This window comes from Rhinichthys klamathensis, unplaced genomic scaffold, assembly GCF_029890125.1.
Source record: "Rhinichthys klamathensis goyatoka isolate OS25496 unplaced genomic scaffold, OSU_Roscu_1.1 h1tg000247l_1, whole genome shotgun sequence".
Lineage (NCBI taxonomy): Eukaryota > Metazoa > Chordata > Actinopteri > Cypriniformes > Leuciscidae > Rhinichthys > Rhinichthys klamathensis.
Window position 1 is genome coordinate 232,963 of NW_026606769.1, and position 15,294 is coordinate 248,256.

General features: G+C 38.7%; 2 protein-coding genes across 2 annotated transcripts; one reads left to right on the plus strand and one right to left on the minus strand.

The window, feature by feature from the left end:
• Nucleotides 1-5,897: 5,897 nt before the first annotated feature.
• Nucleotides 5,898-9,008, plus strand: cgref1 (cell growth regulator with EF-hand domain 1). Its single transcript, XM_056266381.1, has 6 exons — nucleotides 5,898-6,135; nucleotides 6,454-6,565; nucleotides 6,840-6,899; nucleotides 7,341-7,414; nucleotides 7,937-8,061; nucleotides 8,142-9,008. The coding sequence occupies exons 1-6, from the start codon at nucleotides 6,105-6,107 to the stop codon at nucleotides 8,454-8,456; spliced, it is 717 nt and encodes a 238-aa protein (XP_056122356.1). The 5' UTR covers nucleotides 5,898-6,104; the 3' UTR covers nucleotides 8,457-9,008.
• A 1,160-nt stretch (nucleotides 9,009-10,168) lies between these two features.
• Nucleotides 10,169-14,376, minus strand: ctsba (cathepsin Ba). Its single transcript, XM_056266375.1, is given in 11 exon segments — nucleotides 10,169-10,250; nucleotides 10,373-10,501; nucleotides 10,587-10,703; nucleotides 11,264-11,335; nucleotides 11,338-11,409; nucleotides 11,487-11,572; nucleotides 12,020-12,135; nucleotides 12,227-12,341; nucleotides 12,551-12,636; nucleotides 12,789-12,912; nucleotides 14,220-14,376. Coding segments are annotated over 10 exon segments (990 nt in total). The 5' UTR covers nucleotide 12,912; nucleotides 14,220-14,376; the 3' UTR covers nucleotides 10,169-10,176.
• Between the last annotated feature and the right edge of the window lie 918 nt (nucleotides 14,377-15,294).

Consider the following 15,294-nt stretch of genomic DNA (forward strand, 5'->3'; position numbering starts at 1 on the left):
CTCATAGTGTATTGTGAGGTTATCAGTGATGTGTATGAATGGAAAGAATTTCAACACCAGCTAAACATCCAATTCATTACACTTTCTCGATGTAAAAATGAGGTTTAATCAAACAGGATATATGCATTTCAGTGTGATGATATTTTCTGGTTTAAGAACACTGTGAAAAATATTTGTGATTTTCCAGTTTCTCAATCTTCTTGCCTAGATTTTAACACTTGTCAGCTGATTGTCAAAAGAACAGTGCCATTCTACCTGTAGTAACAGTATGTCTATCTTGCCTTTGCTCTGTCTTCATGGTTGTTAAGCTTGGATCTTTCTTGTTATGCTAATAGCTTTGTATTTTTTTTTTTTCAACAGCATTTTTATGAGCATTATTTGTGATGTTTCTACACAGTTTTGCATCTCGGTGCTTTGCTTTTAAAGCAGAATAAACAAACCGATATTCTTATTCTTCAGGAGATTGAGTTTTTTTTATGTCTAATAGAATTGCAACTTCCCATATTGTTTTTATAAAATTCTATTGTTCCTGAATTAAAGACCTTTAAATCGGGCCTTTGTGGGAAACTAGGCCCTTGGATCGAGTCCTTGTGGGAAAGAGTGATGTTACCGTAAACTTGTGCCACATATACAGTGATTAATATGCTCTCAGTCTTCTCCCATAACTCTGCCGCTGATACAGTCGGAAGCTGACGGTAAATCTTGCCGTCATCAAGAGCCAATCAGGACTGTGCACTTCAAGCATGAGCAGATGTTATGTAAGCATGTCTGAGCATCCAAAGAAAACAAGAGCCACAGTGTGAAAGAACATTTCCACTCATTAAATCCTCCTGCTATGCCACTAGTCTCATCAGGGTCAATCGGCAGAGGACATCCCGAACAAAAACAACACCAGACTTTATATCTGTAAACACAACCTGTGTGAACTCAAATTCAACAGAGAATTTGATATCTATAATATCATTTTACTTTTTGGTTTATTCGAACATTATCATATCTATTGTGTAACAGGGAAAATATTTGATGACAACTGAATGTTGAGAGACATTTGTTGCTAAATATCAAACTGAACATGTGTTTGTTCTCATTTATAATTCAGCATGGGAAGTAGCCTAAATGTCATAATATATTATTTAATAAACACTGGCTGTTCCCATAAAGGATTTTTTTTTTTAAACATGCACACTTAAATAAGGCTAGTAAAATTAGAACTGTTCATAACATCTTTACCCCCAATATTTTATATTATTTATAAAGTATTTTATTTTATTTCAATTGATACATCTCCATTTGGCCAGAGGAGACTCGTTGTGATTTACATTCCTTTTTTGGCTCTGGAAGTTAGCATTCTACGTAGCCTAGTACATTTTAATTGCTGGCTTCTGACACAACGTTGTTCTCTGTAGGCTACCTTCTACCTTTTGTTAACTGGTCTGTTCTGCTTCTATTGTACTGCTCTATTTTTAACTGTTACCATGGTGAATTTGCTGACAAAAAAGGAGCAGTCTTGGGTCATGTCATGAGGTTGGGAGAACTTTTATTTACAAGATTTTAATAAGATGTTAGATTTTACATGTTTGATTTTCCCAGCCAAGCCTCTGCACACTGGGAAAAGCCTCTTGAGTTTAAAGTGTGGATATTTCTATACGCAGCATCGGTGGGACGCCTCCGAGGGGTTCTCTAGTGTCCAGGTCTTTCAATGCGGCACTACATCAAAAACTGCTACTTTTTAATTTGATGTTTCCCTGATATTTTCAATCTGATGTCGTAGCTTTTAACTTGACAAACGTTATTAATAGTCACATATCATCTGACTCCAGCAATAGCTATTCAGATTCAGAAACCCTTTACACATACAGTTTTGATCGATAAAACACACACACACACACACACAAAATCCAATATTACTTTTCCCTCTATTATGAGCAGATCCCTTAATGAGAGCCCAGAGAATGCTGAGATCCGGCAGTTCCCACTAGTCGATCTGTTCGTTAAACGTTTGGTTCTCAAGGGAGATGCCAATTGAGGCAGACAGCCTGTACAGTAGCTTCCCATGATGCAGCAAACCTCCGCTGTCAGTTAATCCACAGTCTGAGTGACAGCCAAGCGACACACTTCCTCACACACACACAGCTCACTTTCCCAAAGGTGATGTCTGGTGGTGAGAAAGCAAAACATTCACACACTGGCTTCATGAGGAAAGCCATTGTGGCAATATACCTGCAAATCCCTCTTTTTTCCCTTTTATACTTTATTATTATTATTATTTCATTGTTGTTATTATTATAAAATATTAATATTGTGTTATATTAATTTATTGTGTTAATATATTGTAATATATATCTAAGTTATTATTGATAAAAACATAAATTTTATTGAATACTATTTCATTTTGAATTAGTTTTTTGGCTGATTTGAAAATGTATTTTTTTTTTCTTTAAAAAAGGTGCTGGTTGTTAGTTAGGTGCTGGTTGAGTATCATGTTAACCAGTAAAATCAACTAAAAGACTAGTAAAAAGTACTAGTCTTTTAGTTGAGACTGGTTGACTGAGAAAACCTATAATCTCTAATAATCTAATCATTCATCAATGTGACTAAAAATAGTATAGCCGCCTCTAATAATAAACTTCCTGATTATTGATTATACTGTTGTTAAACATAGCACTCTGCATTCATCTGCAAACATAGCATTAATCTGCAATCAATGTGTTTTTAAATCGTGTGCCTATTCAGCAGGATGACTACATTTTGTAAAAGATCCCGACTGTAACCTAGTTAACATCAATTACACAGTGACATGACTGGGAGAAAACTATGGTATCCCAGCAGCACTTTCTGCCTGGCTTAGAAAAGAGCAGCTCATGCATAGTGTACAGATACAGAAGGGCTGTTCACACCAGTCAGATCAGTGAGAATATACTCATCTTTATCATGCTCTACTTATCACTGGCACTAATTTCCTTTTTGAAACACGAAGTGCATTAGTGCTCCTCTCTGCGCAGGCTTTTAAAAACATATCTGCATATCTTATTGTATGTCATTAATTTAGTATCATATTGCATAGATAATATTTTTATTTATAGCCTGATTCAGTATCATCAACTAACATATTGCATAAAGATGACATGCTTTTAATTAAATAAGACTTAAGCACATGTTGAGGACTGTTTCAATTGCTTGTAATCTTGCTGTAAGCTTGTGCACACCATGGATCATCTTCAAACAACACGTCTAACCTCCTATAACTTCAAGTTAGTAAGCAAAACTGCCCAAAATAAACTAAAAACAGTTACACACTGACTTAAGTTGGTTACAGTGGGTAAGCTCTTCTATTTGAACTCAAGTGCCAAGGTTCACTGGTTTAAATAAAATAGCATTATATAACAGTATATTAAAGTAACACTTTAATAGTTTTTGGATGGCTCTTGGTGTAAAATAGACTCATGTTTACCCTGTCTACTATATTTCTTACATAGATTGATCAGTCACATGGCATTTACAGCTCAGGTGTCCTGCACCAGCCACACAAGTGTCATTGAGATGAGGGAGAATGCTAACAGATACCTTTCTCAGACCACTTTGCAACTGTGTCATTGTTTGTCACATTAACTTTGCTGTATTGGGCTTTACAAAAAAATCAAGCGTTCATGGTTAATCTCAACTATGAGATTATCCTTAAAATTTTTCCAAACATATTACTGTTTATATAAAGTACTGCAGCTGTTGACAAAATATATTCTTGAGATATGCCGCTGTGTAGCATAAATACATTTACTAGACACTAAATCAGCAATGTCGGCATTGACCTTTGACCTGATGCCCCTAACGACCTACTAACAACAGCCGTTGGTTAATAAACAAATAGAATATAACTAAGGGAAAGCTTGGTTGCTATACCACTGGATTAGCAGGATTAGCATAAAATTGTTTGTAATGTTTGTGAAGACACAATAGCATTTTGGCTGATCTGCCAGTGGGAAAGAACAGATGGTACCGAAAGAAATGCATGAAACAGGCACAGCTGTTAGGAAATCAAACACCGTCCACACAACACACACTTGTGAGATTTACATATATGGATAAGAGGAAAGCTGATCAATTTATAATCATGCATGTAACTAACTATCTTTTTTCAAACCTGTGAAAAAACAACCTTATCTAATGTTAATTCTGAAAATGGAGCAGATATGATCGAAATATGTGCATTATTGCTACATAAAGAGTTACATGTGTTTCAGACAGAGCACACGTGATCCACTACAGAGATCAATGATGAACTAGGCAGATGATATCCAATGAGAAGAAATATTCAATGAACATTAGATTTACCTTACAGTATGACTGACTGCGGGGAGGCAGATATTGATTTTTTTTCTATAAACTAAGGTTTGTGCACTTTGAGTTGATCAACAACAAGTGAATCGATTAATTAACTAACTCTAAGTGGACTTTTATGATTGGTGTGTGTGTGTGTGTGTGTGTGTGTCCACAAGCCAAGGTGATCCTTTGAAGGAAACTATTGCTGTATCATAGCTGCCAACTCTCACGCATTGGCCGTGAGACACCCGCATTTGATTGGTTTCACACGCTCACACGCCACACTCCCGATTTCTCACGCTGAAGTGTCAACCCGGGCGGTCAAATGCCTGGAAGATGAGTTTATCTATATATCTACCTGTTGAGCCACTCGTGATCGACTAGTTATACCGCAAATTCGTTAAAAATCTCCCGTTATCTAGAGCGAGCGTGCATGCGAGACAGAGATTGTGCTCCAAACCGCGTAGAGCGAGCGAGAGACCTTGCGCGAGCGAGAACCCCCCCCCCCCCCCCCCCCCCGTCAACAAATCTCACGACGAGCAAAACTCAAAAGTTGGCAGGTATGCTGTATTTTGCTGGCTCAGACACTCACACATCATGGCTTTCCCAGTCCAACTGATAAAGAAAGGAAATCCATAACCTGCAGCAGGTTTGATTACTCTTTCAAACATACTTGCTAAAAGACAAGGAAGTCTGGGATGGATAGATGGACGGACGGACGGACGGACGGACGGACGGACGGACAGACAGACAGACAGACAGACAGACAGATAGATAGATAGATAGATAGATAGATAGATAGGCAGTCAGACCGTCCTAGGTAGCCTGACATAGTTAGCCTAGAGACTGATTCACAACTTAATCTGCACCCTTTGATTTAATTTACATAAAGTAATTAAATGAGTTTAGGGGGACATAGGGGGATAACCAACGCGAAAAACTAAACTTTCAACAAAGGGGAAACTGCTTTCATTGTAGTAGGCTACTTTGTCGCAGCATTTAAAACGGTAGGAACGCATTCGTGTGGCCAAACTGTGTAAAACATTTCTGTGTCTCATTTACAGTAAACCTACCACGATCCCTCTCTTACAGTAATATCCATATTATTATGCATCAGTCACGGTGAGTGAGTTTCACTGAGACAGTATCATTGTATTTGCGTGCCATCTTGTGGCCAAATTGTGCAAAACTTGGACCGTGCGGTCTGGGTTTCACTGAAGGACCGTGACGTGCTGTCTGATGGTCTGACTGCACTGTAATGCGTCTACTGCACATAGGTGTGAATATGTGTGATGCGAAATCATGCGATATACGGAGAAACAAACAATCATTGATTTTTAAAAAAGGAGTAATGGGCATGGGCATCAGCAGCAGAACTGTAAGAAACATTTGCGCAATACACACTTTTAAACGCAAGAAATAAATCAGACCAATTCTGCTGATGTAGCCTACTGTGTTTATTCTCGAAAAGCTACGATAAGAAATAGCACTTACCTATAGTAAACACGGGACATGTGCTAATAGGATCTTCCCAGTAAACGGATAAGATCTGCACATAAGAGGCGGTGCATGCGGAGGAATTGCACGTTGTAAATGCAGTGTCAGCGACTCTACGTGGCGACGATGGAAGCCGGAGGAAGGCGGATTGGCGGAACGCGGAGAGCTCGAGGAGGAGCTGATTTTATCCGGGCCACGACACGTCCACGGAATCCACGTGTAGCCCGTCACTGGTGCAAACACACGGGGCAGTGCTGCTCTCCTCAGATTCAGCCGGGGTGGGTTTCATCATGGAGCGACCGCTAACAGCCGCTGCGAGAGGTACAGTCGCATTTCACTTCTAGTATTGCTGTTACATCCTTACTGTTTGCCTTGCTAGTCATTCATTTATTATACTAGCATCTATTAGTACAATGCATTAAAAAAAGGCAAAAGAAGAACAGACTTCATTGTCGCAGTGTAAGATGTTGGGTCAACAGTCAGATTCTTCATATCCGTGTTTGATTCAAACAGTATACGTTACATTCAATTGCTGTATCATATAATTCTTGAATGATAGATTCCTGTAAAGGGCGTTTTTGCTTTCTTTAATGATTCATGGGTCGTTTCTTTGACCGTCTGGACTGATTGTGGTGACAGGTGTGCCAAAGCGATCCAGTGGAGCAGTTAATATGATCACAACACGGCTTCTGTTCTTGCTCATCCTTCCTTCACTGGGTCTGTGTGCTCCACAAGCCCAGAAAACACTCAGGTAGGCCGCAATAACGCCGTGTTTGTATATGCTACCGTTCTGTATTATGACTGTACTACAGTACTACACTATATCCCCCCAAACATTCACCCACATAATTGTTATTAGGATAGATAGACAGTTATCCAATTGTAAAATATGTCAAGATTCAGTATCTTGGCATTAAGATGGTGTGAAACATTTGTAAAAAAAAAAAAAAAATCAAAAAAAAAAAAAAAAAAAAACGTGACCCATTTTTTTCTTCTGATGTTGATGTTTTGTTCTGTTTTTCTAGCGATGGCATCGTTGCACCAGACCTGGCTAATCCTTTTGGGTCCAGCGAAGAAAACCGCAGGTTATCTCTTTTGAATACATCTCCCTGATCTTACCTTACTGTCTGTAAACCTACCTGATCAAACAAGGTAGCACAGTTGCCCCAAGGTTCAGAGTCCATTTTCACACCAGAGATAATGCTGAGATATCCACAGCTGACACACATGCTGAACAAGCAATAGCTATAAAAAAAAGTGATACAAACAAAATGCTTTGTTGTGCTTTCCTGCTTATTTAAAAAAATGTCGTAACATATTTTAGAGAAATGCTATGCAGTTTTCTATACAGTGCATTTTTAGCACAATTATGCCAGTATTTATCTTTAAAGTGTAGATTTAATGTGTCAACATGGAAAAATACTGAATGAATTCAGACCCATGCTCATTTCCCTATATAACCTTACCTACTGTAATCATATAAGGCAGAACTAAAGTGGGCAATGATCTTTGATTCTGTATGACAGGCTCCTGCAAAGCTACATCAAGAGCAGCGTAAAGGAAGGACAGAGCAGTCCAGAGCTGAACACCAGGGAACAAGGTTAATGGTTCATTATGAACATGATCTCTCAAGGAACTGCTTTTATTTCACTCCTTTGTGCTTTGCATGGATTTTCTATTATATTTCCACTCCCTATTTCCTGGGTCCTGATGTTGAATGTGAACACATTTCAAGGACTATGATCTTAAACAGTTACATTCAAAATACTTAAGTATAGTACATTTATTTTCCTAGAAGCACAGCAGATGATCTATGTACATAATGGCATTTATTTATATATTACAGGCACAAAGTACTCTCTCTCTCTTTATATATATATTAGTAGTCAACATTTGAAGTGGATCAAAACCTTTCATCAAAGTTATACATGAATTTTGAACAATACTCGTTCTTGTCTTAGGACAACTTTGATTAACTTTTTTGATCCACTTCAAATGTATGCCTTGCTGTGAAATGTATAAATGCATATAGAAAATGTATAATAATAATCATGTGGATGTATGCCTGTATTTTACTCTAAGGTTTTTATAAGCTTATTAATGATTTGTTCTCTTGTCGCAGAAGTGTTCTTCCTTTTCTCCTTGTATGACTATGATAGAAGTGGGCAGATGGATGGGCTTGAACTGATGCAACTTCTAACAGATTTCCTGACTTATCATGAAGTTATGCCAAAGTCAACAGATTCTGTGAGTGCTGTTTAGTTTTGTCATAACATTCTAAGTAATCTCTCGAGTTCTTTTACGACTTAAACTCATTTACATTTTAGGTTGTATCTTTGGTGGATTACCTGCTACAAGCTCAGGATCTGAACCTGGATGGACTACTGGCTCCTTCAGAGCTGTTATCATCATCCACGATTGACCAACAGCAAGAAAGCAATATTGTGCTCCCTGATCCACCAGCTGACGAGGCCTTAAAACAAGAGCGAACACATACGAAACCAGAGGATGGAGATGCAGAAGTCAACCAAGAGTCTGAACATGAGAATGAGACAAAAGACCCAGTTAAAGAACACCACACGCAGGAAGAGAAGCCTGTAGATCACCAGACACCTGAAAAGCTTGAAGAACAGGATGACTAGCTGCTGCCTTCAGAAGAGCAGGAGCTGCAAGATGATCATCAGGAGCAGAAGAACATGCCAGTCCATCAGGAGCAACCAGAGATGTAATGCCAAATTAAGCATGAAGTGCAACTTTTGACTGATTTTCTTTTTTTTAAAGACATCTCAAACAGATACATATCAGCCATACATAGGAAACCCCTCTCCTGCTACATATACAGTACTATGACCAACACATCATTTATTGCTGGATACTAAAGGTTGTTTTGAAGGTCTAAAAACATGTTAATGATATTAGCATCATTGTACAGTTTATTGTGAAACCACTAAACTATACAGAAATGTCCAGAGATGTGGAATCCAGACACACAACCATCTGAAATAGTATCAGTTCATCTTTTTTTGCACCATTTAAACTATGCAAACCTTTAATTTACTGAATTTGATGCAAAAATCTAGTCACAGCCAAGATCTAATAACCATTATTAGGGTTTGTATCCAACTCTTGGCATATTTCTATACTGCACTTTTTGGGGGGGTTAAATACCTTTGAATTAAATAGTTCAAAATTGAGCTGCTTTCATTTTTCTGCCTCCGTGCAAAAGGATTTGGATGGATCAGAATATAGATGTCTTAAGTTGTCATAAGTGAACAATTTTAACAGTGCTTTACCACTTAAAAAAAAATTAAGCTCAAGTTAGTGAAGTGCTGTATTGCACTTCCAGAGAGACAAAAAGCTCACTCTTGCCCAATTTCCAGTAGAGATCTCTCAAAACCATCAAGCCTCCGCATTGAGAATTTCTATACAATGTGTGAAACCGCAATTTGTGTCTGATACTTTTTTTACACTTTCTACCTAGGTGGAAAGAAAACCATTTAAAGGAGCTGTATGTAAGAAATTTATTTCAATTAATCATAAAATGACCCTGAAATGTCACTAGACATTAAGAAATCATGTACATTTCAAATACTTATATCACTGACAACAGTAGTCTGGCCAGGATATTGTCATTTAAAAAGTGCAGTTGCAGCCCTCAACTGATGTTGATGTTGTCATGTGTTTTGGTCTGATGCTCCACCCTCCACCTATCTACCAATCACGAAGTCAGTAGTGTTGCGGCATCCGGGTTGCCAGCTCTGCTCTAGTTACCACAGCTGCAGCTCGTCATGTTCCTGCTGGATCCTGCAGCTGATCTGGCAACCTTGAGTCAGGGAGGAGGGGGAGGGTATACACCACTCTACAGTAATTTGACAGTGATTGCAGTACTAGTTTTGGCCACAATCTTACATACAGCTCCTTTAAGGATAAAGATGTGTCAAGTGAAAAGCAGTCATGACAAAACCGTTTGGTCTTAATATTTATTACACTTTAGACAAAATGCATTAAAACACAATCAAGTAAAAATCATTCAATCTAAAAAGCAACTTTTAAAAGTCAAACATACTGAAAATGTGGCTGAGGCATCAAGATGTGCTAAAACTTTAAAGACATTGGACGAAAACTGACTCCAATTACCTGGACTACAGATTTTGTGCATAAAAATGTCACTCCCCAATTCAAAATAAACTAAAACATATCAATTGGGGGTCCCTGTCTTAAAAGACTCTTAATAAAACTCACTCATTGATTAAAACTGCTTATTGTACCATGGCCATGGAAGATGGCAGTCAGCTTAAGTTGAAGACATTCAATGTCCACGCTCTGAACAGTGCGCTCATTTCAGCTCTTGCAATTTTGTGGTTACATTGGGATTCCAGCAACAATTTCAGATTCAATGCCACAGTGGTCCTCACCTCGGAGAATCTTGAAAAATCCTGAAGTGGCGACAAAAGAAAATAGGGCAGATGAAGCAAATGCCTGCATGTTGTGTAAAATCAGCTGGGTTACAACCTGCAGACAATAAAATTTGACTTTATACTAAATAAATGACCCTCACCATTGTCACCCCAGTCAGTGTTCCAGGAGTTAGCAGCAAGCCAGTAAGGGACACTTTTCTCCTCTCCCCAGCCCAGGATCTTAATAGCATGACCACCTAGTGCAGATCCACTCACGTGCTGATATACACCTATTTAACAGAAAAAGAAAAGAATTAGAACTGTTCCATGCTGCACTAGTACTCTAGACAGACGCGTGAATAGACTGAAACCAACCAGATTTATACAGCAGGAAGTCCTCATACACCGTGAAGGCTGCCTCAACTGGGCCGTTCTTAAAGAGTTCTTGCATAATGGCATTCTGATCAGATGGGACACTATAGGACGTCTTTCCTAGAATGACAGAACGGTTCAATTCATGAATTCACATCTTGCAGCATTCAAATCATCCTAACTCTAAACCATCCTGTTCTCAACCAGGAGGCCGAGGCCCACTAGAGCGGCTCAGCAAACTTCCAAGGGGGGCTCAATATGGTGTAATCATTTAAATTAACTAAAACAAGATGTCTCTTAATTCACCCCCTCAATAATGGGTTTTCTTTTAATAACCAGGGTTTCCAAGGTCTTGGCAGACCTGTAAATCTGAGTAAGGGGATTTCTAGACCTGGAAAGAGTCATGAAAATGAATCTTCAAACACTGTCCATTTTTGTAAGGAATATACTTTTAAGTTATGCCATACTCTCAATATTTGATCAGGTTGAAACAGTCCTTAACCAGAAGTCATAATGATGAAGATGCAAATTTATTGGTTAAAAGTGAGATCACTGAAGAACAATGAGTTGTGAGAAAAAACGAAAAAAAAAAACCTTACTTTAACAAGTGAATATAAACATCAGATCTATAATAATGTTGAAATGTGACCTGAACCAATTTGTTTTCCCGGAGTTCTTACCAAAGTGCTTGTCCTCCTTGTAAGAAGGGCTGTAGCCAGATTCACAGGACATCTCACAGTTGGGAGTGTCACACCCTCTCCGGTACAAGGAGGGCGACTGCCATTCACATGATGCTCACAGGGTTCAATGGTGTATGGACGACAGCCTAAAAATAAATCTGGTTAATACACAGTTGAAGCTCAATGCTTAAAATGCTCATCAAAAATCAAGGTAGATACTAACCAACATGGGAGTTATAGAGTCCACCGGTGACCAGACCCTCTGTGCTCCAGTAGTCCCAAGCAGCAGAGGGGTATCCACCATTACATCTGAGATCAAAACACACTGACTTAGCATCTAGTGTAATATCTAAAAACCGCATCAAAACGCAAACATCAAGGCTGGAATACACTACAACCTCTGAACAACTTTTTGCCCCAATTTGCAGTCTGGACAAATCAAGGCTATTTTTGAAATTGACCCAATTTTAGAATAAATTCTTTTGTCATGAATTTTTGTAACCGGAAAGTCTGGTTTAGTGTAGTTAGTCTATCATTTAGTGTATGATACCCAGCTTTTCCTCTGTAACATTAACGTCAGCAAGCGTATGATGCCAAAACATGCTTTGAAATTTAAAACATGCAGTGCATTCCAGACTTAATTCAAGAAATGGTATTAACTAAACAGATCACAGAGTCACTGCAGGATGAAATCAAACAAATTGTTTGTGAAGTCTTGTTCTTGTCAAATAGCTGGCACTAGCACACTTAACTTACCCCATGCCACAGCTGTCACAGCAGGTAAGCAGGTCCTGAGAAGAGATCTCCACACTCACTTTAGCATTGCTGTGGATACATACTCTGTCAGAGATGGCTTCGGCAGCCCCAAATGCCTGTGTAAAACCATGAAACCATGAGTAAAAACATGAAACAAACACAAATTGCAATCCAAACTCATACTGTGTGCACCAGAGAAGACCTCACCCAGCATGAACCACAAGAACCCTGGTCTCGGATCTCTTTAAGAGTGGGGCAGTTGGGCCACTGCTCTCTGGCATCAAAGTTAGTGGGGAGCCTGAGGTTACCCGCATACTGTACCCTGGTTAAAGAGTGACAAAGCAAACTCTGTTATATACTAGAAGGCAGAACTGAAAAATATAGGTATGAGGAAACCTACGTAAAGCATGAAATCACATGACAAAGTAGTCACACAGTATGTACACAATGACTGCAAAGTTAACAAGTTACACTTCCTCTATAAGACTCCCCACTCATTTCTTTTCTCACACCACATTCAGTTGCACTCACATGACAGGGAGTTTGGGTCCTTTCAGAAAAGTCCCACACAACCTCTTCACATAGCTGTAGTCAACATCACGGAAGTTGTGTCCAGCCTACAGGGAGAACACCAGACTCTTGAATTCAATTTTAAAATTAAGAAGAGCAAGTAGCATAGGAAAACAGCATTACAAATGGTTTCTCAATATCGGCCCAGTCATCCTCCCTAGAATGCAATTTAGAGCATCAGAGTAGAAAACCATCTTACCTTCCAAGTAGTGTTTGCTTTATTGATGAAATTGACCATCTCATGGGACAGAGGAGCGAGGCGAGGTCGAGCCCAGCTAACTGAAAGGGCCGAGATCACGCACAGGAAAGCCAGGCGCCACATTCTGAAAACAAGAAAACTCAATCAATCTCACTTGAAAACAGACTAGGTTTAAGCCTAGACCAAGACTAAAATGCATGTTTGAGCGGAATTAACTGAAAGCAACTTGCACTGGCATATCTTAATATGTGTCAGTGCCATTGTTTTGTCTCAAGGTGCACACCAGTAATGTTTTTCTAAGGCACGTTTATAAAAGCTACTTAAATGTCCTAATTGAACTAAGGCCTAATTCTGGCTTAATCCAAGCCCTGTCTGTGAAACCAGGCCATAGTCTGAAACACCAAAGGGAGTCAAGCGGCACATCAAGGTCACTTCAATCTTCAGGTGAAACAGCTCACTGACTGCCTACAGTAGTGTCATCTTTAGGCTGCAGTCATGCAAAAGTGAAAGCTCTAGACATTTAAGATGTACATGAACAAGACAAACAAGCCTTGATCAACTAGGCTACTCAGGTAAGAGGTTTAGGTTTTAGGCATCTTATTTATAAAAGGGGGATCCACCTCAGTGGTTTAGCAGTAGTTGAGGAACTGATTTTGTTTTAAAACACCAAATTATTAAGATGCAATTTTGAAAAATCTGTAGATGCAATAAGAGTCTTAGCAAAAGCTCATCACAAATATACTCATGCTGGGTTGCACTTCCTCCAATAGGCATATGATGACATCAAGTGTGCGTGAGTCAGCGTAATTTACAGGAACTTGCTTATTAACAGAAACCCAGCCTACTTCGACCCCAAACCCAGGGGTAATCTGGACGATTACTATAGTCAAAAACAAAAGATACGAACACCGTCAGAAGCCAACTATGTAGTGAAGAATGCAATATGAAATATTGTTCGCTGCATTTGGGGATTGCCATTTAAGATAAGTGCAAGACCATTACCGGTAACTGCCTGATGCTGTTCGTGTTTGAAACACAATAGTGTCTCTTTAAGTAAACTAGCAGTGTAATGTCAACTTGAGCTACTGAAGCATTCCCATGCGCTTAAAGACAAGCTCTGGTTTCCATTCCTCATACTTTCGTTTTTAACTGCAGGCCTTGTTTGCATAAACCAACAATTAATCCATATTTTAAGGTCAAATGAAGAAGTCTGAAAGCCTTTGAGCTTACATTTGATAGCAGGAAGTGCCGTTGCACAGATAAAGATGAAGTCATTCCCTGATAAATGTTTTGAACAATAATTTTCGTTTGATAAGTTATCATACGCTCCTATATCACCATGACCTTTTTGAATATCTCTTTGGAATACAAATGAAAGAAAAATAATCTACAGTCTCATGATTTAAATGCAGATTTGAGTAGCAGTCTTACCTGTCGTTTGTCTGCTGGCAGTTGTGCTGTTTGAAAGTGTGTCTCGCTCCCCAAAAGTTCCACTGGGCGGAAATAAACAACAGGCGAAGAACACGCCGATGGCTATATAAAGCAACGACAGATCACGTGATGATAAGTCATGTGCTCGTGGGTCTGCTGACTCTGACGTGATCAAATCTGTTTACTTAAGCAATCACAGTACTGTTTGTTAATTTATTTCATATGTAAATGTGATGAATAGTATGGAAGCTAATTTCCACCACATAAGAAGAAAATCATGCTTGGTAAATTATGATATAAAAAAGTCATAATTATGACACAAAAGTCCTAACATCAAGGTTCGAGTTTTTTTCTGTCATTTTGACAGATCTCATAATGTCACACATGACTTTTGATATCATAATTTAAAAATTTTATGTCATAATTTCGATTTATTATCTCATAATTATTCATGCTACTTCTATCTCATAATACTTTTCTTTCTCTCATTATTTTGAAGTCATACATGCAGGGCCGTGCACAGACCTTTTGAGGGGCATGTGCTGAAACTGAAAAAGGGCACCCCCCTCCCTTTTTTATATCAAGATGATTTAGTAAGCCTACATTAAAGGAGGAAATGGTCTCATCTTCATGACAAATTCAATAAAAAAATAGTCTCAAAAGCTTTAGATTTATTCACTATTAATAACCGTAATAATAATAATAATATAGATAATATAGATATACAGGGTTTCAGGGCTTCTTTAAACCTAATTACAACAGCAACCTTCTGTGAGCCATGCTTGAAAATGTTTATGACTTCACTGTGATCCACTGGGATGTCCCTCTCTATGGCTATGAGGAGAAGGTCTGAGAGTCTCTCCTCTGACCAAAGGCTTCGGAGTTGGTTCTTAATTAACCTCATTTTTGAAAAGGATCTCTCCACAGTTGCAGTTGATGGCAAAAACCTGATACTGTGGAGGACCAATGTTGGTCTCTTGAAGGTCTCTTATTCACTACACTTCCCATAAAATTAGCCAGCAATGAAAAAAATTATAAAATAGTGTGAAAAGTACAGTTGCAGTGAAAAGCATTT